Genomic DNA, 26,393 nt, shown 5'->3' on the forward strand with positions numbered 1-26,393 from the left:
CGAAGTTTCCCTTCAATGTGTCATAATTTTGATTTACCATGAGTTTTTCTTTTCCTGGCAGAACTGAGCTTCCATACACCCCACACATTAAATGATGAACGGTATTACGCTGCACTTTTAAGTTATAAATGGGTCGACAGAGTTTAAGTTTAAACATTAAGTTGTAGTTTTAGTTAGTATATGTAGTTTTAGTGAATTTAGTCTCCATTGAATAATACCGAGAGTCTCGTTATTCACCGGACTGATTGTGTTGGGGTCTCTATTGTTTCCGTGAGTTCATTCATCTCCGCACGCAGCGCGAACAAAGGGGCGTCAGGGTCGCTCTCTGATTGGCTCTCAGCCGGGGCCGCTGCGCCGCGAGCTCTGCCACAACAGATGGACCCCTCGCGCTCTCCTCCTCCTCAGACCAGCTTCTGGATGCACGCGCCCCAGTGATCGTTGCCAACGGCAGGAGAGCGAGACCAAGGAGTTTAACGTTAACGGACAGTTCAGACTCAACGGAAAAAAAGGAGGACAAGGAAGAGGTGGTGGAGGAGGAGGAGAACCGGAGAGCCTGCGTCCCCGGTTTTGGTAAGCCGAGAGAAGAGCTCCTAAACTCGGCAGGAATGAGACAGGAGCGGCGTTGTAGCTAAGTAGGCTGATCATGATGATGTCTGTGGATTGATGAGACGATAGCGTGATTGTTTTGTACAAAATGAGGCTTAAATATGTTTTTGACAACATAAAATGTGAAACAGCAACAGTTATTCCGTTTAGAAAGGCATAAACGCCACCCAAACGGACTAAAAATATCACATTTAAGGCATATTTGGCGCATTTTTATTCACAAGCAGTGATACTAGGTATGCTCCAAAGCACTTTATATGACGGTTCAGTCTAAAATCATGACCAGAAATGGATGGAAAATCCACATTTGATCACATTTGGTCTCCACATGGGAGTATATATAGCTATGTATTAGTAAAACAGGGTTACATAACAAGCAGTTCAGATTCCTGTCAGCACACATAAGCCTGGCTAGACGGAGGCAGTGCTTTAGTACAGAGTAGACCATCTGCCAAAAAGTGAATTCCTAATGTTTGGTAATCTACACTCACTTTATTAAACACTCATGGCTAAAAGTCATACAACAGCCCTGCAATAAATCCTACTTTTACAAAGGTTATGATGTTCACTTTTTGTTGAAACAGTTTTACAGAGGTGTTGATTAAACTTTGTGGTAATTTTTTGAGGGGCGTTTCTAATATTTAGTCAATCCTTATTAATATAAAAGGGGTGGACAAGATATTAGAAAGAACTGCATCTCAAACTACAGCCTTCAAAGTGACCATAAAGTTGAATCAGCACCTCTTACTAAAAAAGCATTATAACCTTATATGAAGGAAGCGTTTATCACAGAGCTGTTGTATACGACTGCATTAGTTTTAGCAACATGAATCTACTAAACCAGCAACTGATAAAACAAGCAAACAACAAATAAAATATTCAGTAACTAAGCAGCAAGAATAGTTTCAGTATGACCTGGGAAATCTGGGAAACACATTTAGATTGAAATCATGCCTGGCAAGGCTTTTGACAGCCCCAATATGTCTTAACAAGAAGCAGAAGAAACAAACACACACATACTATTTTTGGCTGTGTGCTCCTGGGCTAGTTTCTGGAGCTCAGATGTTTTTGGTTGTTGTTATGACAATGGTGACAATAGCGAGGCAGAAGCAGTAGTAATGTGGAGGCTGGAGGGTGAGTTTGAAAGCAGAGAGGAGGTTCAGAGCCATTCATCTTCTTGGCAAAAGACAGAGGCGGTTCAGAGGCAATGGGGCAAGAGGGCAGAAAACAAGCATGCATGTGTGTCAATGAGAGAGCGGGGGGAAGAGAGCATGGGGTAAAGTCAGGAAGTTGCGGTCATGAGTTTTAATAGCATGGTAGATAGCTTTTACTCTTTCACAAGGGAACATGGAGGAGACAGAGGAGAGAGTTGAACAGGAAAACCAGACAGACAGCAGAGAGGAAAGAATTTCCTAATCAGAAAAATTGGACGGCTACTAACAAGTAGAGTTACTGTGGTATGAAACATTGACCAGCTGAAGATACAGAGAAAGAGAAGGAGGGGGAAGACATGGAGACTTAGGACTGGTTGACATTGTAATGAGCCACAGGGGAATTCAGAGAGTCAATGAGATCTACATTTGGACTGTTTGTCCGATACAGAAAAGAGCTCCCTGATCTGAAAACAGGACTAGGTCAGCTGTGGGTCAGTGTGGCTGCATTTATATGCTGCTGTTGGCTTCAAAACACAAAGCAGAGCGAGCTGTCTGCAGTCTGAATGTCATACAGACTGTTTCCACAGAGATGAGGTCCTCTAGCACAACGGCTATCACTGTTTTGGGTAAAAATCAAGATAATTTATAAAATTTGAGGCTTTAATCACGAAAATTACTGAACATTGTGTACAAAAGGTGAAAGTACTGTATATGTTTGTTTTGCTTTTGTGTTATGGTAACCATGCAAGTCCAGTTTTTGTGTTTTTTGGGGTTTATCTATTAAAGAGAAACTCTGTTACAATAGTGTTTGATAATACTGACAAAAAGAAATATGCATAAGTAAATATTGGTGCTTTTACGCAATATGAAATCTAAACAGGGTTTGACAGAGATCATCTGTTAAACCCTGTTTGGATTTAGTATCCATGGTTAGTAAAGTGGATACAATGGCCCAAAAAGTAGAATTCAATGTTTATTTTACTCTGCTTTACAGTCAAGGTTGAACAGTTGTATCATGTAACTGTGGGACTGGATACTGAAACTCTGACAAATACTTTTTGGTATCATAGTACATCCATCGAAAACTGAAACCAAAAGTTTGCTTCCAATGTCAGATTTAAATGTGTAGATAGTTTCTGCTTTAACATTCATTTTGCCAGCTGGCTCAGCTGCTTGTGTTAAGTCGACATTTAACTCCAGCTTATTCTGTTAAAAGGTGTATATATTCCTCCGAGTAAGGTATTGATAAAGGTATTGTTCTGGTATTGTTTCAGCAAAGGTTTCAAACAATAGCCAGCCCTTCATAACTGTAATACACCCTTTACAGCCAGGAGAAGACACCATAGTTTCATATATTAATTTGAGCTGAAACAACTAATTGATTAGCTGATCAACAGAAAATTAATCAGCAACTACTTTGATAATTAAAGAATTGTTTAAGTCTTTCTTTCTGGCAAAAATGCCAAACATTGATTGTTTCCAGCTTCTTGATTGTGATGATTTGCTCCGTATGTGACAGTAAACTGAGCATCTTTGGATTTTAAACTGTTGCTCTGACAAAACAAGCAATTTGAAGATGTCACCTTGGGCTTTAAGAAATTGTGATGACCGTTTTTCATTATTTGCTTACATTTTATAGACCAAACAGTTAATCGAGAAAATAATCAATAATGCTAATAACTGTTAGCTGCAGCCCAAATATCCATGACGATATCTTACTGTAATATCTCCCAGCTCTGTCCTGTGGGTTGAGAAAACTCTTGAGCAGAAGAAACCTTTTAATAACGCCAGAACAGTGTACACATTTCATCACATTAGTATGTGTAACATTGTCACAGCAGCTTTAAAGGTTAACTGTCCAATTTGATCTGTATTTCAGGAGCCCGAGGTAACATCAGAGAAGAGAAAGGATCAATTTGGTTATCAGATGGCGATTTAGTTGACGTAAAGTTCATGCTGGTCTTGTCACTCGCCAGACTGTTACAATATTGTCTTGGTTTGACAGCCGACCACTGGCATCACACATAAATGAGTCTACGAGCACGGCCGCCTTTGACCAAGACCGCTCTATTAAAGACTAATGATTCCCATTGTGTAGGTCAATGGCGAGCTTTTGAACGCTTGACAGGGCCTAATATAGGTGTTGAAATATTGATAGACCTTAGGGCGTTGGGTTGATTGGTGTTAAATATTTAATTCACCCACAATAACTGAACACATCTGTCTCAGAGATTGACAGCCACAGGGTCTATATCAGCACAGTGTGTTTAAGTCTTTTGTATTAATCAGCTTGTCGGCTTTTGTCTTTGTTTACAGTATAAACTGTTGGCATGTGTCTAATCTTGAGCCTTAATGGTGTAAGGCAGTTTATGTTTGGGTCTTATCAGTTTTTGTTTGTGTGTGTAAACTCTGTTTGGCTGTGCAGGGTAACTCATCGTTGCTGCTTGAATTGAGGAAGTTTCGGGCCGTATAAGGGCGAGTGTCAGTTTCCTGTGTGACTGACTGAGTAAAGGAGGAAGTGATTTAACGGAAGGGGAGCACTTCCTTTAAACGCCCCCACTCTTCCCTGTCTGTTTGCTGCTGTCCTACTCATAAGGAAAGACCCTGTGGGCCATTTGAAACCGACACCTGGAGGACAAAGCTGTTAATGACCTGTGGATACATATAGTTCACCTGTCTAACCTTTCGATCTCTGTGTGTACATCTGCAGCTCCCTCGCTCTGGTGACTGAACACGATCACAAAGTCGTCACTACGGTAAGCCCTCTTGTAGTCTTGCAACAGACATCTATACCGTACATGGTGGATGTGTTTCTCTACTAATGTGTCTTTAGTTGCTGTATTATCGAGGCACTAACTGTGTTATGAGCTAACACTAATATTAAAAGCAAACAGAGAAAATGTTTTAAGGAAGAAGGCTTTCACCTAATAAACAGATTTAAAGGGCCATACTAATGATATAGCACATCAACTACTAATCACTTTTTTATCACAACTAACCATTTTGCACACTTATGCTATGCTCTCTTAGAAATACGGATGTTTTGTCTACCTTCTACTTCAAAGGTGACATTGGTTTCTATTCGTTTCCATACAATATAGAAATCGAAACTTGCTTGACTTGTGTGATTCATTACAGTGGACGTTACAATACATTCGTTACCTTACATTACTGTTGTAAAGTAATAACATTTGCATTTAAACTGTATTACTACACAACAATAATGTAACATTGACAAATCAATGACGACTTGGTGTTTACAACAGAAACACGTTTCAAAAGTCTGCTAATTGATTTTAATACGATACTGAAATGAGTGGAAACCAGTGCTTAACTGGAACTGTTGTAAAAATACCAGAAGAGTTTACAGTTATGCTAACAGCTGTAATTAGGCTGTACTAAGCCACAGAGGTACTTTGAGCTAAAAGCTAACATCAGTGTTACCAATGGGTCAAGTTCACCATCTTAGTTTAACTTGTTAACATGCTAACATTAGCTAAATAGCACTAAATTAACTGTCATTAGTTTTGCAGATATCTTGTGATAAACCAAAGTGTTTTTGTTGTTTTGGTGCTAATCCAGCCAATAGTCTTTGACCTGCTGGTGCCACTAAAGGTCAGAGGACCACCAACATCACTAGGATTCATCTTCTACAAACTATGAAGGCCTTTACAAAATTTCATAGCAATCCATTCAATAGCTGTTGAGATCTTTCAGTCTGGACCAAAGTGGTTGATCAACCAACTGACCAGCATGGCGATCCATAGAGCCATGGCACTAACATGGCTAAAAATCTAAAACTCTTTTACGCCTCTGAAAATACTGAACTTGAGAAGACTGTCTTCCACTACTTTGCATCTTTAGAAATGGAATGAATCACAGAGGATTTTAAAACTTGAATTTCTCAATCCACTGACTTTTAAACCTGTGATTAATGCTGTATGTGCTTTTATTTGTCTGGCTATGTTTGCTTTCTTGCTCTCTGCTGTACTCTCTTGCAAAATCTCACTGAGGTACTCTCTTGACCTCAGTGAGATTACCTGATTGAATGAAGGTTATATAAAAATTAGCCTGTGTTTAAAAATGATCAGTAGAAATATTAATTATTTGTAGTTGAGGAGCTAAATATGCAAACACATTATTATGGTCCACTTTTGTGTATGAAGGTGGGGGATACAGAGAAAAAAAGATTAGTTTCAGTCTTCCAGCTGGTAAAATGTTCAGACTTATGCTTCGAGAGTTTGAGATGAATCCTCTTAGATGAGTTGTGACATGTCTTTAATTCTTTAACTATATGACCAGTCAGTTTTCGGGGAACGTTCATGCTTGTGAAGATACACATATTACAGATAAGTGCTTATGAAGTGTGCTGCTCGTAGCATGCTCAGAGATAAATGTTTAAGTAGCTGAAATAATTTGGCTCAGCGGGTGGCCCATGTGCGCTGCACCTGTTCGTCTCTTTCCGGGGGCTTCTGTTCTGCCCCCCTCTGTAGTCACACAAAGACAAACACACACTCCTTCAGCTACGAGGGAAAGGAAGGGGTACTGGCAGAGCGCCATTTAAAACAGCTGCATGTGTGCCTACTTGTGTGTGTGAGTGTGAGTGAGTGTGAGTGTTTATGTGTTAAAGAGAGGGAAACACATGAGGAGAGAATTAAAGGGTGACAGGAACGGAAAAAATACAGACAAGGAGGAAGGGCGTGTGGGTCAGCAGCTGTCTCACTCCATCACACACACACCAAATGTTTTGATTGTGTAAAGAGACGTAGCGGTGGTTTAACTGTTTACTATCAGTTGATCTTGAAGGAAATAGTAGTGGGTATGATCTGCCTGTTTACTGAAGCGTTACCTCCTCCTCCTCCTCCTCCTGCTCCTCCTCTTCTTCCTGCTGTCACTTTCCTCTTCTCCAGACTGACCTCTTCGTGTCTGTGCCGGCTGCTGGTCATGAGGAGTCATGAGACTGAATCAGATGGATGAAAATGATTAACTCTGTGTGTGTTGTCTCTTTGTCTCTCAGCCCCTCTCATGCTTACTGAGAATGGATGATATACAAGACGGGGTTCAGATTGGAGAGAACAAGTTCATCAGCAAGTAAGGATTAAATACTCACATGGATGTGTATTAAAAAAATATACAAACACCTGTATATACATATATGATTTTTAAAACATCATTTAGTTTCGTTTAGTGAAACATCCTGTCTTGGTAAGAAGAGATATTTGCCCTTTATTAACCTTTGCTTTGTGTGGTTAAAATAGAGATGCTAAAGCACCACCCTGGTGGTTTTATAGGTTCTAGTCTATTATCTACTCACATATTTTTACTTATACCACTTACATGACCAGTTTGTAATCTTTTTAATACTTGTTGGCTGTCATTGGCGGCTTTTCATGGTAGGTTGTTAGAAAATTAAGCCCAAAATGGAAACATGGAGCTGTAATAAATCAATATTATCATTTATTGTCTTAAAGTAGAATCTAATCTTGATTATATTATTTTATCATACAAGAAAAACTCTTGTAAAGCTCTTGTACTGTAGCACTGAACATGCTTTTAGTTGTTTTGGAGGGATGTACTTCAGATTTTTGATGACATCTAGCTCTTGTTCATATGGTCGCTGTTACAGGTCTCTGAAATCATTGTAATTTAATATAATGTTATTCATAAATATCTGTTGTCCAACCTAATTTGTCCTAACAAATGTAATCATACATTTTGTAGTTTTACACATATGAAGAATTTGTGAATGCCTGTCGCTTTAAAGACCATTTAGATCATTTTATATGTGATTTTATATACATTTGTCATATTATAATATACTTTATATTGATATAAGAAAATATCCTTACTAATATTGTGCTAATGATGCCAACGATATCCCTTATCCTTACATGGATGTCATGATAAGGATATGAATTTGGTAGTTACTTGCTTAATTTTAATGCAGTAGTTTAGTCTTTAGTTATGTAGTAACTCAGTCTATAATGTTTCTGACAAACACTTTGAATGCATCACCATGGAAGTGTTTCTAAAACAGTTCCCACTGCTTCGCCACATAAAGTAATATATACGTATATAAAGTAATATGTTCAGTCACTGTGTCAGAGCGTCTGTAAGTTGATTTTAAAACTGAAATAAACAGATTTAGGAGGCTGCCTGGACAGCTGGAGATCAATCTAAAAACTTAAGCAGTAATGTCATGTGTACATGATTTTAAGTTAGTGGGATTAAAACCATGTGATATCAGCGGTATGTTCCTTTAAGTGTTATTTCTGCACACTGTCTCACTTACTGCTGGAATACTTATTAAATCACAACGTTTGAGTCTGTCCGACCTTCATCACGTATATTAGTAGCATCACCACACTTCCACATATATACATAGAAGCTGCCTCAATCATCCAATCAGAGGACAGAGGTCATTCTGTATTTTTCTAGTCTCTTTAGTGCCTTTTTTCTGACTAACCTGGATGGTGACACATATGCTTGAGGTTAGTTCAAGGTGCTGCAGTTAAACTCATTTCTATAGCCCTCTGATTGGATGATTGAGGCTATGTATATATATGGAAGTTGGTGATGCTGCCCATATACCTGATTAAGGTCGGATAAACCGAAACGTTGAGATTAAGTAAATATTCCAGCAGTAAGCGAGGCAGTGTGAGTTCCTCTCATTGTTTTCAAGTTGCACCTTCCTCAGTCACACATTCAGGTGTGCAGAGATTTTTGTCTATTTTTTTGAAGATTATCTCCTCAGTAATTCAACATCTCTGTCTCCAGGGCAACCATCCTCGCACATCTTAAGACATACAACCTCTACTATGAAGGACAGAACCTACAGCTCAGGAACAGAGAGGTGGGTGTGCGTGTGTGCATGTGCGTGCGTGTGTCTGTGTGTGTGTGTGTGTGTGTGTGTGTGTGTGTGTGTGTGTGTCTGAATGTCTCCACCACTGTCTGTCTGCTGCTTTTACTTTTGCAGTCATTTGCAATTCAATACACAAAACCATTAACACTGATGCCCAAAGGGGTAATAACTGTCCATTGTGTGTATTTTTTTGTGTGTGTGTGTGTGTATTGATCACAGCTCCTCTCTCCTAACAGGAAGAGGGGGAGCTAATCGTCGAAGGCCTGCTGAATATCTTCTGGGGCCTGCGTCGACCAATCAGGCTTCAGATGCAGGATGACCACGAGCGAATTCGACCGCCGCCTTCCTCTACATCCTGGCACTCAGGTTGTAATCTGGACAGTCAAGGGTAAGAGGTCCACACAGATCCAGTTACACCTCACTGACCGGACACAGTGGCATATAGTCAGGTCACCTGGGGTCAGATATAGATTACATCTAGTTTGTGTGATGAGAAACGGTAGAGTGTCTTTAATTTTTGATCATGTAGGTCGACATTGTTTCACGTCTCAGATTAAATTCCTTGGAAGAATTTCATACTTGATTTCCACAGTTTGTTAAATCCTTTGAACACCAGTTGGCAGTCCATAGATAAAAGTCAACGTTTCAGCACAATCCACAGTTTTGTATTTCACTTCAAGCTACCACAGATCAATTTGTTTCAATAGGCTTCAAACACCATTTTCAGCTCTGTAATCTCAGTCATCACATAAAGCTATCCTTGTTCCATGGAGAAAAGGCCATTCGGGCATGCAGCTGACATTTGGGTGTCTCAGGACTTAAATAACTTCCAGGAAATAGACAGAATAACATAATCACTGCCAGTTAGCGGCATTTACCAGCAACCAAACACATCTGGCTGTCAGGTTTTGCAATTTTTCAAAGAAACATATAGACAGCCTCTTAAACCGAGAGGTCCAAAGAGGCCAAATCATCCGTAGTAATAATTATTTAAATTATTAAGGGAAGCAGCAAATCTCAGACACAGAAAAGCTGCTTTGACAAAAAGGGAACAGCTGTCACAAGTTGAAACTAACTGACAGGGATATGACCTACATGTATGATGTATAAGTGGTAAAATAAAGATCCAACTTCTTCTAATACTGTCAACATTATTACTTACATAATGTACAATCAAGTCATTTTACATTTACAAGAAGTTTCATGAAACTAAGTAACAATTACATCCTCTAAATATTTTCTGCTGTGTTCTTTATAGTTTATAGTTTTTTGTCGTTTGCCACTTCAATCCTTCCCTCTTTTAATCCTGTTCTCTCTCCCATGTTTTGTTTTTGAAGTTCCCCAAACAGCACAGACGGTCAACAGACGACTCAGCAGCAGAGTCCGCCCACAGTGGAAGTGACGCCACCCGACAAAGGCGTGATGGAAGAACAGGCAGAAGGTGAGCGGCTTTATCGACAGTATAGAGACGTATAGTTCTCCCATAGCTACGATACAGATTCAGTCAATTCAATCATTTAATGTTTTATTTGTGTTGTGTCATCAGCTGCAAAGATAAAAAAGAAATGTTGGCCAATAAAATCAAAGTATCTTAGCTCTAAATACTGTGGACCAAATCTCTAATTAAAGTATACCATCTTTAAAATGGCAGCTTCTCATGAGCAAGGAATTAAAGCCTTATTTTTAGTTTGTACAGTGTATTATTGAGTGCAATGTATTATTTCCTTAGCTGAAATAAAAGCATAAACTTGGGATTTCAAGGTTTACATATAAAAAGGTGGTATTGAATGATATAAAAGAAGTGAGCACCACATTTCTCTCTCATATTAGCTTCATCCTGTCTTCACCTGAACATTAGAAATACCAGTTTTCTTTCCAGTTTACTTTGATAATGTGATTAAATTCAGTGTCAAGACATCCACCCTTTGAAAGCCTAACACCTATTTTTAAAAATGATTGCAAGCACAAAAGTACTCGCTTAGCAAGAGTCAGTAATGTAAGTCCTTAAGTTAAAGGCAGGGAAACCTTTTAAAAGTTATATTTATGTTAAAGACACTTAATAATAACTGATAAATAAAAGCTAACGATTGTTGATTGGACAGAGGACAGTGAGAGCTCGGCTCAGCTCCTCAGGACGAAGAGTGACGCCGGGGTTTTAAGACGGGGCCAGCGACGGTCACCAAGCGACCAGAGGAAGATACGACGACATCGCTTCTCCATAAATGGACATTTCTACAACCATAAGGTGATAACACCTCTACCTGTCCTCCTTGAAAATATTGTGAATAATGTACATTTTCTACTTTTACAGTAAATTTCACACAGGTTTTGGCAGCTTTTTATTCTATTTCTCTTACATTTGTCTTAAACTGAGTTACAAATAATATGTACGCAAATGTTATACAGGACACTAAATTCATGTTTTAATATTTTTTATCTTTCAGACAGCTGTTTTCACTCCTGCTTACGGCTCAGTGACTAATGTTCGGATCAACAGCTGCATGAGAACTCCTCAGGTGCTGCGAGTTCTTCTCAACAAGTTTAAAATTGAAAACAGCCCGGATGATTTTGCACTCTACCTTGTCCATGCAAGTGGAGGTGAGTGTGTAATATCAGTTTTTCTTTGTGTCATGCATAATATAACACACATAAAATACTGTATATATATATAATGTGTTATTTCTGTTCTGTTAATTAATGCATCTGTGGCTGTGTTACTGTCTCAGAGCGTGTGAAACTGAAGAGGAGCGACTATCCTCTGGTGCTGAGAATAATGCAGGGTCCCTGTGAGCAAGTCTGCAAAGTCTTCCTCATGGAGGAGGACCTGGGAGAGGAAGTCACATATGATGTAAATCACTGCACTCAGCGTCACACATCAGCCATACTGAATCACACATGACTCCTCTCTTTGTGCTTTGTCATAACAGTTCTCTTTTGTTCCACCAGGTGGCGCAGTATATCAAGTTTGAGATGCCCGTCCTGAAGAGCTTCATCACCAAGCTGAAGGAAGAGGAGGACAGAGAGGTGCAGAAACTCAGGAAAAGGTTCGACAAGTTTTATAATCTACCTTAAAAAAATCATATTTGTTTTGGCTTTAATGACCAAAGATTCAAGTTACATCAACTGTGATCAGCTCACATAAAATGTCATATAGAAGTTTGTATAGTATTACAATTATTTAGGGCTGCAACTAACTATTATTTTCATTATCAATTAATCTGTCAATTATTTTCTTGATTAATTGGTTAATTGTTTAGTCTATAAAATGTAAGAAAATGGTCCCAAAGCCCAAAATTCAACCTAAAATGTCTGGTTTTGTCCGGATCAACAGTCCACAAACCAAAGATATTGAGTTTACTGTCGTAGACGACTAAAGAAACCAGAAAATATTCACATTTAAGAAGCTGGAACCAGAGAATTTTGGCATTTTTTCATAAAAACGACTGAAAACAACTAATTAATTGTCAAAGTAATTGGCGATTAATTTTCTGTCAATCAACTAATCTAAGCTCTAAAATCATTATCAAATGTATCTTCACCTACACAGACATTTGATCTTTCTCCATGTGTCTGCTTGTACTTGCAGGTATAACTTCCTGCGGTCAATAATAGAGAAGCAGCTCGGCTGTCTTCCAGAGGGGGCAGCGTGTATGTGATCCACTCCAGGAAGAGGATTCCCTCCACCAAACGTCAAACTGTCAAAACCATTCCCAGAGTACCATAACCTCCATCCATTTGTGACCAAGAGAGCAACCGAGAATCAGCTGACAAGGAACCCGTGTATGTGTTTCAGCGACTACCTTGACTTTATACTTGACAAACCATCCAGGCAACTTACAGACAAAACTTTAACATGTCACACTGTGTGCATGTTGAGTCCGACCATCTCAGCGACAGTCTTACCCTGACGACTAAAATGACGTTCTTTATTCTGGCACATCTGCCTCTCTCTCTCTCTCTCTCTCTCTCTCTCTCTCTCTCTCTCTCTCTCCTCATCTTTTTTCTGCTTCTCTCTTTCACCATGTACAGTAAACACAGAAAGACATTCATTCCTCTTCTGTTGAGTAATTCTGACCTTTTTGCGGTGCTGCGCAGAATGAGCCTAAAATGTGATGTCCTGTCTTGTGTCGACCCTCCAGATTGAGAGCAGATACTTAAAGTCAATTAAAAAGCACAAACGCGATGTGATACGGTCTTAGTAAAGTGCCTGTTAAAAGGTTTCTTCAAGCACAAAGACACAAAAAACGATCACATTTTTGAAAGTTTTTACTGTGTAGAAAATTCTAAACCTCGAGCACAACGGCTTTAAAAGCTCCCACAATGCACTGGGTGCCTTTATGGTCCCCGCTGTTTGAAAATTAGTTTAATATTTTAATTGAAGGAACTAAATTGACCCCCTCCACATTGTTGCAGCTGAGAGGTTCACTGCAGAGATTATTCAAAACCATTTATGTTGTTACCATCAGTCTGTTTGGTTGACAAATGTCTCAGATACTGTTTTCTGTTGGCAAACTGAATGTTAAAGACATTTTATGATTGAAGTTCAACATTTTGGGAAATACACTTATTCACATTCTTGCCAAGAGTTAAATGATACCACACTCAGGTTTGTATGATAGATATGAAATACGTAATGAGGAGGAAAAAGAAAGACTAGGACAGCACTCCAAATTGTGCACAACAGGTCTATCCCATCAGAGGGAGCCACAATCACATGATGTAGGTTACTAAAACATAAAACAATTTATAAAGTAATAAACTGAGGATTAAAAAACAAACAAAAACAACACAAACCTTGATGTCAACTCCAGACTTAATCATAGAATAACAGTGTATACAGTTATGACAAGGAATGAGACCTTTTAGGCAAATCTGACTCCACTTGGAGATCACCTAAGTTGAATGACCTCTTATAAAACATATCTAGGCAGAGTTTGAAATGCACTTGATATTTAATTAGATATAGATACCCAATAAAGACTTGCATAAAGCTTAAAGACTGGAAACAGTTACCCTGACTCTGTCCAGAGACAACAAAATCTGCCCACCAGCGCCATTGAAGCTCACAGATTAACATGTTATGTCTTGTTTGTTTAATCTGTCAAAAAAAACGAATTATTATGGGTTTATGAGCCAGACTGTTTCTCGGCTTGGCGAGGTAACTTCCTTGAGTCTTGTCGTCTCTGGGTGGTTTCCAGCAGAGACTCTAACAAGTGGATTTGGTGACCTTTAGACCAATCTGGGCTCACTGTTTCCAGTCTTTGTGCTAAGATAAGCTAACGTACAAACATTAGAGTGGTATTGATCTTCTCATCTAACTCTCTGCAAGAAATGACAAAATACTGAACTATTCCTTTAAAAGAAAAAAAAAATCCACCACAAAACAATCCAACACCTTTGAGCCATTGTGGTTTTCTTGTGTATCATCGTATTTCCTGTCCTGTGCAGTATTCGCCTTATTAAGATGACAAGATGTCATGTTGAGATTTTAAAAGCACAGTAAAATACTGTTCGATAGATGATCAACATCCTTCACACAGTGACTCCTGATATGTGTCGGACGTTATACTGATTGTACAAAAATGTAACAATATTCACATTAGTTGTTTTGGGTTTTTTTTTTCTTCTTCTTCTTTTCTTATAAATGACGCAAAAAGCACAACACATGAGTGAAATCCCACAAGACTGTGAATTATGCTGATGGTTGATCTTTGATAGAAGAATGTTGTAAATGTGTGAACGAGCGTTTCAGAGCAGCACAGTTTTGCCTCCACGTGTACAGCGCTTCGCGATACGTCTGCTTGTGTCTGTGTGCGTACAGTTCAACGTGTCCATCGCCGTACAGCCCACACCGAACTGAGTGTATGTGACTCTTGAGAGTGTGCATGTTATATTTTCAGTGACTCTTGAGACTTGCCTGCTTTTGTATGGTTTCTTATACAAAATAATGAATGAATTTTAGTCTTTGAGATGTTAAGAACTGATGTTACCACTTGGAAAATGTAGTTTTTTTTTCGTACGATGATTGTTATTTAATAAAAATGTTATCTTGGGAAAAGATGTACATATATATATATATCTGTAATCTCCTTCCCTCTCATCCAGGTTTAAAAAAAAAGCCTGACATGTTACATAATGATGTTAAAATCTTGTTGTATAATTTAAAATGATATAATGACACAACTTGCTCAAACTGACAAGATATTCCATTAGTCATAGTAGGTCGAAGCTTCTGGACGAGTCGTTAAGTGTTCTGGTTTATTCAATCAGTGGGCGGGTTAAATAATTCAGACATAATTAGAAACAAACACAAATGTACATACGCCCACACACACACACAACACAGGTATTTATGACCGTGGTACAGCGGCTTACTGCACACTCAGCCAATGAGCAGGTGTGACGGAGTGATCCACTCTTGGGTGACTGAGGGTGTCTGAGGGATAACAGGCTGGCCCTGAAACATACTTTCATACAGACAGACAGAAGAAGAAGAAGAAGAGTCAGAGCAGCTGGGACACACTCTGGTTTTTAACTGTCAACTTCGTGAGAAACATCATCTGAACGGCTCCGCAGCCTCATCTCCTTCCTGCACAGCCACTCAACAGGTGACCTCGTTTATTCTAAGAAGTGTGAGATCATTTTTTAAGATGTTTTAGATGTGTTCAGCTGAAATGATTAATTGTTTAGTGGATTGAGAGAAAATGTATCTATGCTATTTGGGTAATTGATTAATTGTTTGAGTCATTTCCTAAAGAAAAATGACCACAATTAACGGTTCCATCTCCTTCAGTGTGAGGATTTGCAGCTTTTCTCTGTTTTATATCATTGTGAAGTGAATATCTTTGGTTGTTGGACTAGTAGTTTGACCAAATAAGGCATTTTAAGACATTATCTTTCACTCTAGGAAACTGTGTTTTCACTATTTTCTGATGTTTTATTGACTACATTTATATATGAAGGTTTTTCTGTGGAGTTCAGCAGGTTGAAAGGTTGTTTTTGTAAGCATTACTTCTCCAGTTGTGGATGTAATGTTATTTATTATGTCCACTGCTGAGCAAACTATATATCTTTATCTATATATCTAGAAAGGATAATTAATAATACACTGGGAAACAGATCAAAGTGCTCCAAATATGGAAACTTATAATGAAACACTTTATCTTCTTTGTGGGTCTGGCCTGCTGCAGCTGAGAGTCATTGGATTATTCTCAAACTAAGTGACCCCGTGTAATTATAGCTCAACTCATCTTTTAAGAGGACAGATTAGTGCGTACAGTTTGTTGACGGCAGAGCAAATGATGTCATGCTGCTAACCAGGATATAGTTCATCAGCTATTATTATTAAACTACTATATTTTTACCACTATATTATAATTATTTGTTACAAGAAATAGAATAATCCTGTCAGCAGTATGGAAGAAAACATCATTTAAAACTTCATAATAGATGTATTGGTAGTTCTCCCACAAGTGTTTGTTATTTTTGCTAAATTTTAATCAAACAATTTGGCTATAAAAGATAACTTGTCCTTTTAGTTGCATTATTATTTGCTGTCTCAGGTATTTTTATGGTTTAACATTGAAAAAACTGTTAGTTTATGTACACAAACAGACCAGAGCTCTGATCATTCATTCAGACTGTCTCGTCCACAGATCTAGAGCCAGAACTGTATCGGCCAGATCCTAATTAAAGGTCTTACAGATTATGAAAGCTATCTGATCCCCTGTCAGCTGCAGGTCAAGTTGTGTTGCAGCAGTGACAGCGTTACTTGTGTAAGATGAGTTTCTCAAAGCTGGATTAAGAGCTGTGATCTGTACCGCTCTCGATTTGTCAGCAACGTAAAAATACCACATGGCAGGACTAAAGCTGCAGTGAGAACGTCTCATCTCGTCTGTCTGTTATGTGTCTGAGCAAATCCACTACAGCTATAGTTCCCAGTTATTGTGAACATCAAGGTTAACGTACCTCAGCCAGCTACAACATTAAAATGATGCTTACATGTTAATTTAGCCAAATTAATATACCAATATTATCATTTATTTAGTGTTGTGACTTTCTGAAAGAGTCCATTTTGCATAATGAATACTTTCGATAACCTACGTATATTTTGCAGATACTTTTTTGCTTGAATTTAAGATACTGAATGCAAAACTTTGACTTATAAGTATTGTTACACTGTGGTGTTACAACTTTTACTTAAGTAACAGATCTGAATACATCTACTGCTGTAAAGAACTGAGCAGTCAGCTGATATCAGCTGATAATTTCAGAGCTTGAATATGATCCAGCTAATGAATTGGTTTGATCTAAAATCAACAATTTATGTCTTTTGTCTTTTAAGTAACAAATTCCAAACTAATATTTATCCATCATCATGTCTCTTTTGTCTTGTTACAGGATAAAAAATCATGTCCGGGCTGCAGAAACTCTCCCTCACGGTGGCCCTCTGCCTGCTGCTCGTAGCCACACTGTTACCCAGCTCTGAGGCCCGTCGTGGTCGTGGAGGTGGTTCCTTTGGCCGAGGTGGAGGAGGATACAGTCGGGGCTGGGGCGGCGGCGGTGGCCAAGCTTACAGACCGGCCCCAGCCCAGAGCAGTGGCCCCAGTGCAGCAAAAGTAGCTGGAGCAGCTGCAGCAGGGGCCATAGGTGGATCAATGCTGGGGTCAGCTCTGAGTCGCCCTGGGTATGGGTACGGGTATGGTGGAGGTTATGGAGGATATGGAGGTGGATATGGAGGATATGGAGGATATGGAGGGGGGTACGGATACCCACGATACGGCGGTGGCTACGGTGGTGGCTATGGCTCAAGGCCTGCCAATGAGCCAGAGGGATCTGGAGATATGGAGTACTACACCGGAGCGTCCAGTGGCCCCATCTACAACAGCATCATCGTTGTGATCGGCTCCTTGATGTCCCTGCTGATTGGCCACTGGGTGGCAGTCATGTAGAGCTGGAGACACAGCTGGCATCTCAAAAACAGACACAACTAATCCCTGATGAAAAATAACCCACAACCTCACAGTGAACAACTGGTTTAAAGCAAATATAATCTAAAATATGACCCTTGGATGATGAAATTCGGTTTCGTCGACACTTAAGTGACCCTTTATGAGGATAGGAAGAGCCATCTAACCTCTACAACATGTCAGCGTGACACCTTTACATCATAAGATCATTTAACTTGATGAATACCTGACTGCATTGTGTCCCACATTTCCATTTCTCCTGTTATCGTGGCCAGTCTTTTTATATGTTTAATCACTGTGGTGGTGCTGATATTCGATGATGGTGATGAATCTGTGAAGATAAACCAGGAATAAATAAGATGTGTCATCAGGTTAAGTCTACCTCAAGAAAACATGTCAGGACCAAAAGTATAAGAGCAGCTTTAGACTTCATATGATGCCATCTCTTAGTATATTTCATCATAACTTAATTTATGCCCTACATATCAACACAATGTGTGTATCTAACTCATTTGCATGTTTTTTAGCCATTTTGTAGATTGTTAAAATGCGAATTGTTCTTCCCTGTTTAATATTGTTGTATAAATAAATAAAAAATTAGAACAAACATTTGTGTTGCGTTTTAGTCTCCACATTCAGGTGTTAACTGCTGAAATACATAGTAATCTGTTCAGCAGACATGTTCAGACATATATTATATGTTTTCACCATCAGGGTCATTTAGAAGCTTTTCTGGAGCTTTCAATCACATCACACAGTCTTCCTCAGCAAATGGAGTTTGCCCAATAATTGTCATATAATAGTAGAAGTTCCAATTTTCTGACACTTTAAGGCCTTCTCGTCAGTGTTGGCTGAGACTGAAAGCTCAACACTCCATTTAGTAGCAGATTGAAGCTTTCAGTCAAATCACATCATTTTCCTTTGCAGATGGATTAAATTAGATTTTTAAGACAATTATAATAATGTTCACACCACAATGCTTGCAAAAAATAGCTTGATGTAAGAGGCCTGATGAGTGGAAAAACGACATGTAAGATGTGGAAAAACACTTCACTGTGTATCATAAAACAGTCTAATAACATTATGCTACACACGCTTGGTGGTTTCTGGTCAGTCTACGTTAGATGCACTTAACATATCAGAGGCGGGGCAGGTCGGGGCGCTGCATGACTCATCCTGTCAGCTGACACTTAACAGCCTGCGGCGTTGTATCACATCTCTGATTCATGACAACACAGCAGCTGATCACACCAGTGCTCATGTTTTCTGTTCCTACAGTACAGTAGTTCTGTTAACATCTGACGCAGTGTGTGTTTATATTCATGCAACAAAAAGAAGTGATGACACGGCAGCTGATCCCTCATGCAAACCTTCATAATATGAGATGTTGCCACAACACACTTGACTTTCCACCACTTTGTCTGAGTTTTAGTTTGTCCTTTGTATACAATAAACTCACTTTTAATAAAAATGTATTCATTAAGTTACTCAATATTTGCAAAACCAATGTTTTTGGAAACTAGTAGACTTTCAGATTTAGAATGAAACATAGTCAGAATTAACTTCTGATTCTGTAAACAACAGAATAACCATCTTTAAAAAAAAAAAAAAAATTACGCTGTTATCTCCAGACAACAGAAATCTGACATAATTTGATCATTTACTCTGGATCTCGAGATGTTTGGATAAAATAAAGTTATCACAACTAGTGATTATTGTGAGATAATTAAATGAACTATTAGATTTGCTTATTGGGTATTATTATTATTAGATTTATCAATAATTACATTATTTCAAATACGGCTGCTCTCAGCTTCCATATTTATACGTTTACAAAGAATAAGAATAAAGAATCACATCCTGCAGAAATTAAAGTTCATTGGTGGTTTTCTTCTGAATTCTTTAAAGTTTCTCCCATTTTTTCTCTCCATTTTACATAAACTGCAACATACAGGGAACTCACTTCATCATTGTATACATACAATACATATATACACAAAAATAGAATATGTCAGGATTGACATTATTTCTCCTGTCATCTTCTCCTAAAAGTTAAAGTTTAGATGTAAATTCCAAATTTTGTAAAATCCCCTTTTATCCAAACTTAATGTTTAATTACAAATGTATTAAACCCTTAACTGATCTTAACCAAAGCTTTTCATGTAATACTTGTTTTCTGTCAAAATAAAAACAAACATCCACAAATGCACATTAATTAGTTGATAAGTTTATTTGACAAGACAAGCAAAAAGTGCAAGTCAACACTCAGTAGAACTTCCAGGATAATACAGGCTACATATTACAACAAATTAAAAGTACACTGTGGAGTTTTCGACCACTGTAGATCACAAATTGTTAGAGTCAAACAGCAAAACGTGTCTGTTGTGATGGTAGTTTGGGGATAAAGTGCATTGTGAGTCACCTGGTTTTAGATCCTGTGGTCTTTAATCACTCTGCAGCAGAGCAGAGGAGGCAGAAGAAGAACAATTCAACCCAACACGGATTGTTTCTATTGGAGCAGTAAATCACATTTGTTTTCCTAATGCACAGATAGCCATAACAGCCTATATTTTAATGTATATTGTATGTTGTTATGTATTATCCTACATGTTCACGTGAAAACTGGAGACTTGAATAATGACGTGTGAAATGTTTTATTATGTAGGGAATGTGTTAAACGTGTGTGTTAGAAATCCTGTATATGATTGAATATGTTTCGTTACGATTAAAACTCCAGAGAGTACCTTTAAATTGTTCTTTTTTTTATAAAGGAGCTTTCATGATTAGAAAAATGATTGTGCAGATCTTACGTACAGTACAATAAACTCAGCTGATAATGTAAGATAACATTCATTAGCTTTGGAGGTTCATTCAGATCAGAATTAATACATCAGTACACATTAAGAGCACTTCTGTAATCATAGGAAAGGGGCAAAACACTGGATAGTGGGAAGGAGGGAGGCAAGTATATAAAAAATATCAGAAAATACACAACATACTGTATAAAACGAGGGTTGTATACATGGAAAAACATTAAACAGCATACAGAAACATTCTGGAAAGATGCTTTTTTGCTTTGCATTGATTCAAAAGTCAGTAATTTAAGGCGTGTTAGGACAACAACATGCATAATATTGGAAACAGATGTAATAGTCTGTTGTTTTGGTTTTCTGTATTTCATTGGACCATATATGATGAAAGTCCAGTTATGCTTTAAACTATGAAGAGATAAGTGTGTAATATTTCGTTACCAATACTCAGTTATGCTCAGTGTAAAACCTTTTAGTTAAAAGCACTGATGTTAGTAATGTTAGCTGATAGGATATTAGACAGTGAGTATTATTTGATAGTTTTGGATTATTCCTTGTTTTCCAATTATTTGAACTATCCTTGAATCAGACGGTTGCTCCAACACCAACACCCCTGAAGTTAATATGATCATATAACACTTAAAGCAGATCTCCATTTGTGCAAAGTAGTTTATTTACACAGATCTTCACCATGACAGAGCACATTGTGGCTCCACCGGTGCAAGCTAACCCTCTCAGACCCTTTTTCCTCTTGAACGACACTGAACGTTTTCCTTTACTAAATAAATTATTCAAAATCTGAAAAAGAGCAGGAGTAGTGGCACTCAGAATTTCTATGGCTCCATGTGGTTGTATCCTACAGAGTGAAAACAGTCCCAGAGTCTCATTAGAGACAGTAAAATCAAATCTACTAAATGGACGCTACTGGGCCCGACTCCTCCGCACCTTCAAACTCACTTAGAGCAGTTAATGGATGCTTTCTCTCTCAGAACAGGAAAGGGGAAGAGCAATAGTTTGCACCACCCCGGCTCTCCCTTTCTAAGCTTTCCTCTCCCTTACCTTGAATATATATTTCAAACATGAGATGCAGTGTGTGCGCCAGCTGTGTGTGTCGAGCACATGAATGAGGACGCAACGCCTAAACTTCCTGAAGAAAATATGAAATACACAAAGTAGAAATCCACACACAATAGAGAAAATCCTAAAAAAGTCATAAATTAATAAAAGCCATCCATTTACTTCATTCTTTTAACACATACCCTGCCGTACACCTCATTTCTATATTTCTCCATCACTTTAACTGCTAATGGAGCAGTGTTAGCATGTTGCTATTCATTAGCATCACTAAAACACTGGTGATCACTGCTAAAAGCCCTCGCATGCCCGTCTCCAGTCCCTGCACCCCTCCAGTATATCTCTCTTTCTCTTTTACTAAGAACTTGTCAGAGTAAATCATGTACAGCTCCACGCATTTCCTGACTTTAAGCTGTTCAATCAGTGAGGGGTAGCCGATCTCCATGATGCTAACTGTGTCATCGTCGTTTTCAGCGCTGTCGACAGCCTGTGGAGCTGGAGTCACAGGAATGGCTTTAGGCTGATTTATAGGGTGGGGAGTTGAAGGTGCAGGGGTTGGGGAGGTTTTTGCAACAGTGTTGTTGGTCTTTGTTGTGTTGCTGCTGGTGTTGGTATCAGGAGCTGCGGTGACAACAGTAGTCGTAGTTGTTATGGTGGTGGCAGCTGGTTTGTTGTTTTTCTTTTGATTCTCTGCAGACAGAAGGTCTTTTCTCTTCATGCAGGACTCCATGTAGCTGTCATAGCGTTCAGGCGGTTGGATGTACCTGTAGTCTCTGCTGTAGTCGTTGGTATCAGTAGACTTGGCACCATAGGTCTGGTACATGTAGTTGTTGTAGTAGTACTCCTCCTGGGAGTTTCTGAAGGGGAAGTGAGGGCGAGGGAACCTTCCTATTCCGTAGCCCAGGGCCATTCCTGTCATAGTCCGTCTATCTGCTGCCATGAACGCACTGCGCCCAAACCCTCTGGATTCATGGCTGGGAAATTTGTTCATCCTCTGAACTGAGTTGGAAAATGGAGACCCGCCCCCAACACTGTAGCCCCCGTATCCAAAGCTGCCACCATAGTGAGGGCTCAGGATTTTGTTTTTCGGGTTTTGGTTGATGTATCCACCTGGATAACCAGCATAACCACCATCACTACCTTGACCACCATAACCACCTTGACCACCATAACCACCATAACTGCCATAACCACCATGACGACCATAACCACCATGACCACCATAACCACCATAACGACCATAACGGCCATAACCACCATAACCTCCTCCATATGGGGAGCCCCATGACGGGTATTGGTTATGGTAGCCTCCTCCACCAGGTCTGCCTGGTTGCTGATTGTAGTCTCCTTGATTGGGATGTCCAGACTGTTTAGGTTTAGAGCTGGTTCCCTGATTACTTTTGCTGCCTGTGCTAGATTGGGTGCTGCCCCGGTTGGATGTGGTGGTGGTCTTCTTGCTCCCTGATCTCTTGGCCAGTGAAAACTGGGTATGAAATAAAAGAAGCAACAGACACAACGCGGCTAATGAAGTCAGCTTCATCTTTGCCCTGCAGGGAGGGATTGGAGGAGAAATAAGAGAGAAGGAGGGAAAATATGAGATAATTTCATCATTTTATGCTTACAAAGTAATTTCATGGGGAACGTCTATCTTTCCAGGAAACAGTAAAATCTATGAGTTGCATACAGACAGGCTGACAGATCGACATCACTATCCATAGAATCGCCAAGCATTGCTAAAAATTTACGTTACAATTTCCCGGAGCCCAGTGTGGCATCTTAAAATTCAAATATTCAGTTTATGCCACAGACAAACTGCAAATCCTCACATTTGAGCAGCTGGAACCAGTTAATGTTTGGCATGAGGGCAATATATCGATATTATATCGATATCATGACATGAGATTAGATATCATCTTAGATATTGGATATTGTAATATCATGATATGACATGAGTGTTGTCTTTTCTTGGTTTTAAAGGCTGCATTACAGTAAAGTGATGTCATTTTCTTCTCTTACCAGACTGTTCTGTTTTATTATTTGTCTTTACCCACTTAGTCATTATATCCACATTACTGATGATTATTGTATCTATTGTATTATTATTATCTATTCTATTATTATCTATTGTATTATATTATATCTCATTGTGAATATTTTGTTAGAGTACAAATAGTTATCGTAGCAATGGAGGGCTCCCGCACCAGGTCTCAAACCCCAGTCTCTTAGACCACATACAACTATGCTAACCACTCAGCCAAGGGCTCAACCTCCAGCCAAGTCCCAGCGCACTCATCTAGTCATCCGTGGTCATTATTCTTTAGCGGGTACAGGCATGCACTGTGACAGTCATCCCTCCAATATTGTCGCAATATCAATATCAAGGTATTTGGTCAAAAATATTGTGATATTTGACTTTGTCCATATCGCCCAGCTCTATTTGGCATTTTAGCTTGAAAATTACTGAAACTTATCTAAATTGCTTCACTAATTTCAATGTGGGCCCCAAAGCGCGCAGTGCAAGTTTCACAATGTACAACTAAAATAAATATTGGATCATAAGTTAAAGTCTCATACTGATAATAACTGCAGCTCAGTACAGAAATGGACAGACTGTCTGTGATGTGGAGCAGTCAAAGATACTCATACACAGATGATCAGTAATCTGGATAATGTCAGAAACAAACACGGACATGAATAACCAGATTTCTTATGTTCCTAATCAAATCCTAAATCTAATTAAAACCAGACAAAAGACATAACAGGGGCACAACTGTCCGTGTGAATAGTTAAAAGACACAGACAAGAGACTGAAGGAAGTTGAATAACTTAAAAATTAAATATTACAAAACCATTGTAGGCTGATTGTTATAAAATATAATGAAAAGAACAATCTGCCCAGGGGGACCAGTGGATTTCTGGCCCGGGCACCAAAATGTCCACAGACGGCTCTGACAGCAGGTGTGGCAGTGAGACGGACACTAACAAAACCTCTCTGGGAGGGTAATAGAGACACAACAAGTCTTCTTAATAACATGTCATTTATAAAACTACTGACCATGTTTCGGCTAAGGCTTGTCAGTGTCGGTTATCCATCTATCTATTTAATTTACACACAGTACAGACAGCGTTTTTTACAGACAAGAGGCGGTCGCGTGAGGTAAAAACAAAGTGCATTTCATCTCCTACATCAGCATTAAAACTGGTGTAGTTACTTTAAATAAAGAACTAGCCTTACCTTGAGTGGATTTAATTAGCTTCAAAAAATAAAATTAAAAAAAAATCCCGAGTCGTATTTTGCCAGTTGAGAGTCTATTTAACGTTTCTTTTTTTTTCCAGTTTGCAAACTGTCAGTTTCATGTGGCGCGAGAGCAGCACGAGAGATGTATGCCGCATAGAGACAGAAGATGAGGAGTCAGGGCGGGGTTTTATTCAACACGTTTCCCAGCATCTTCCAACATATGATGACTTCACATGGAAAATCACCGCCCAACATACACAAAATCCACTGTAAGGCAGCAACAGCCTGTTGCTCCAGCTGTTATAAGTTCAAACTAGTTAAAACTGACTTATGATTAATGCATTTGGCTACTGAATCAAAGCTGTTGCACCACTCTAATTTACAACTAAATAGTTACACATGCTCCTGTAGGGTTGGTGTAAATCATAAATGGTTTTACCACTAATGGTAAAACAACAGTTTTTATGCCACACAGCATCATTTTTTCAGTAATTGCTGCCATTTGCTCAGTAATCCAGTAGGTTAGTGGTTCTCAAACCCAGGAGGTCACCAGCAAAAAGAGAATAATTTATTTTCACTATAATTCCATCAATAAGTAACTCAGTGACTGAATGTATGATTATTGTGGTCATGTGTTTCATACACTTTCTGTAATAAAACATCTAAAATCAAATGTCTTGTCTTGTTGGGGTCTGTGGTCTGATTTGTATCAGTTTAGGGACGTCCTTAATGTGAAAAAAATTGAGAGCCACTGCAGTAGAGACCAAATTTATTGATTTCAGTATTGATCTATGAGCTTTCTAGGATGTGCTATGATGCCAAGTGGCTAGAAGTGGCAGAAAGCTAATGGGCACGGTAACCATGACGATGGAGCTCCACCTTTGATCACTGATTAGCCACTTGTTGTATGGAGGATATTTCTGGTCATGATTAAGATTAAAAGTCCAAATAGAAAATCAAAAGAGATCAAATTAAAAAGATGATTATTTTACTACACTATTAGGAATAATCAGGCCATAATTCAACTTAAAAAGAAAAAAGGAAATTGAAAAAGCAATTTTAAAATGTAAAATTATCATTTGGAATTTAAAGAGACAATGAAAAAAAGTGAAATTTAAAATGCAAAATAAATTAAATGGAAATGCTCAAACTTACAGCTTAAATTGTAAAGATGAAATTGAAAATGGCAAAGGAAATAAGAAAAGGGAAACATCAAATATGAAACTCAAAAGGGAAAATGGAAAAGCTTAAATGGAAATACTTATTTACTAAAAGCTTTTTTTTTCTTTTTGTGCTTTTCAAGCTGCATGTACATGAGAAGGCGCCTTATGTCAAATGGCAAATGCCTAATGGAAAATGGAAAAGATGAAATTTAAAATGGCAAATGGTAAAGTGCAAATAAAAAAAAAAAAATATCCCTTTTAATTTTCTATTTTGACTTTTAATTTTTAATTATGACCTAAAACATCATCCATACTGGATACAAAAAACAAGCCTTCCTCTTCCTCTGCCTGAGGAAGGCTTGTAGTTGGTCAAAAACATTGCAAATAAGGAAAAGGGAGCTGTGATTCATAGTGTGGGTACTTGTAAGCTGTCTAATACATTAAAATACCCAACAATAGAACAAATTAGATGTAACATTAAACCTACTACATAGATGTTAATGCATCAATAATACTG

At 38.6% G+C, this 26,393-nt stretch overlaps 3 protein-coding genes across 4 annotated transcripts; 2 read left to right on the plus strand and 1 right to left on the minus strand.

The window, feature by feature from the left end:
- Positions 1-354: 354 nt before the first annotated feature.
- Positions 355-15,231, plus strand: rassf2b (Ras association domain family member 2b). Of its 2 annotated transcripts, none has more exons than XM_067614228.1 (11): positions 355-632; positions 4,471-4,516; positions 6,778-6,851; positions 8,538-8,613; positions 8,859-9,010; positions 9,960-10,063; positions 10,725-10,867; positions 11,067-11,220; positions 11,349-11,470; positions 11,569-11,666; positions 12,209-15,231. In XM_067614228.1, exons 3-11 carry the CDS (start codon positions 6,799-6,801, stop codon positions 12,276-12,278), a joined length of 972 nt encoding a protein of 323 aa, XP_067470329.1. In that variant the 5' UTR covers positions 355-632; positions 4,471-4,516; positions 6,778-6,798; the 3' UTR covers positions 12,279-15,231. The 2 variants fall into 2 exon arrangements, with proteins under 2 accessions (XP_067470329.1, XP_067470321.1); XM_067614220.1 differs by having other exon boundaries at positions 355-570.
- sprn2 (shadow of prion protein 2) lies at positions 15,115-18,198 on the plus strand. The gene is made up of 2 exons (XM_067614241.1): positions 15,115-15,230; positions 17,023-18,198. The coding sequence occupies exon 2, from the start codon at positions 17,034-17,036 to the stop codon at positions 17,571-17,573; it is 540 nt and encodes a 179-aa protein (XP_067470342.1). The 5' UTR covers positions 15,115-15,230; positions 17,023-17,033; the 3' UTR covers positions 17,574-18,198.
- Positions 18,199-19,802: 1,604 nt separating this feature from the next.
- On the minus strand, positions 19,803-24,999 carry prnpb (prion protein b). Its single transcript, XM_067614248.1, has 2 exons — positions 24,711-24,999; positions 19,803-23,022 (listed from the first exon to the last, which is right to left on the minus strand). The coding sequence occupies exon 2, from the start codon at positions 23,013-23,015 to the stop codon at positions 21,705-21,707; it is 1,311 nt and encodes a 436-aa protein (XP_067470349.1). The 5' UTR covers positions 23,016-23,022; positions 24,711-24,999; the 3' UTR covers positions 19,803-21,704.
- Positions 25,000-26,393: the final 1,394 nt, after the last annotated feature.

This window comes from Thunnus thynnus, chromosome 2 (genome assembly GCF_963924715.1).
Source record: "Thunnus thynnus chromosome 2, fThuThy2.1, whole genome shotgun sequence".
Classification (NCBI taxonomy): domain Eukaryota; kingdom Metazoa; phylum Chordata; class Actinopteri; order Scombriformes; family Scombridae; genus Thunnus; species Thunnus thynnus.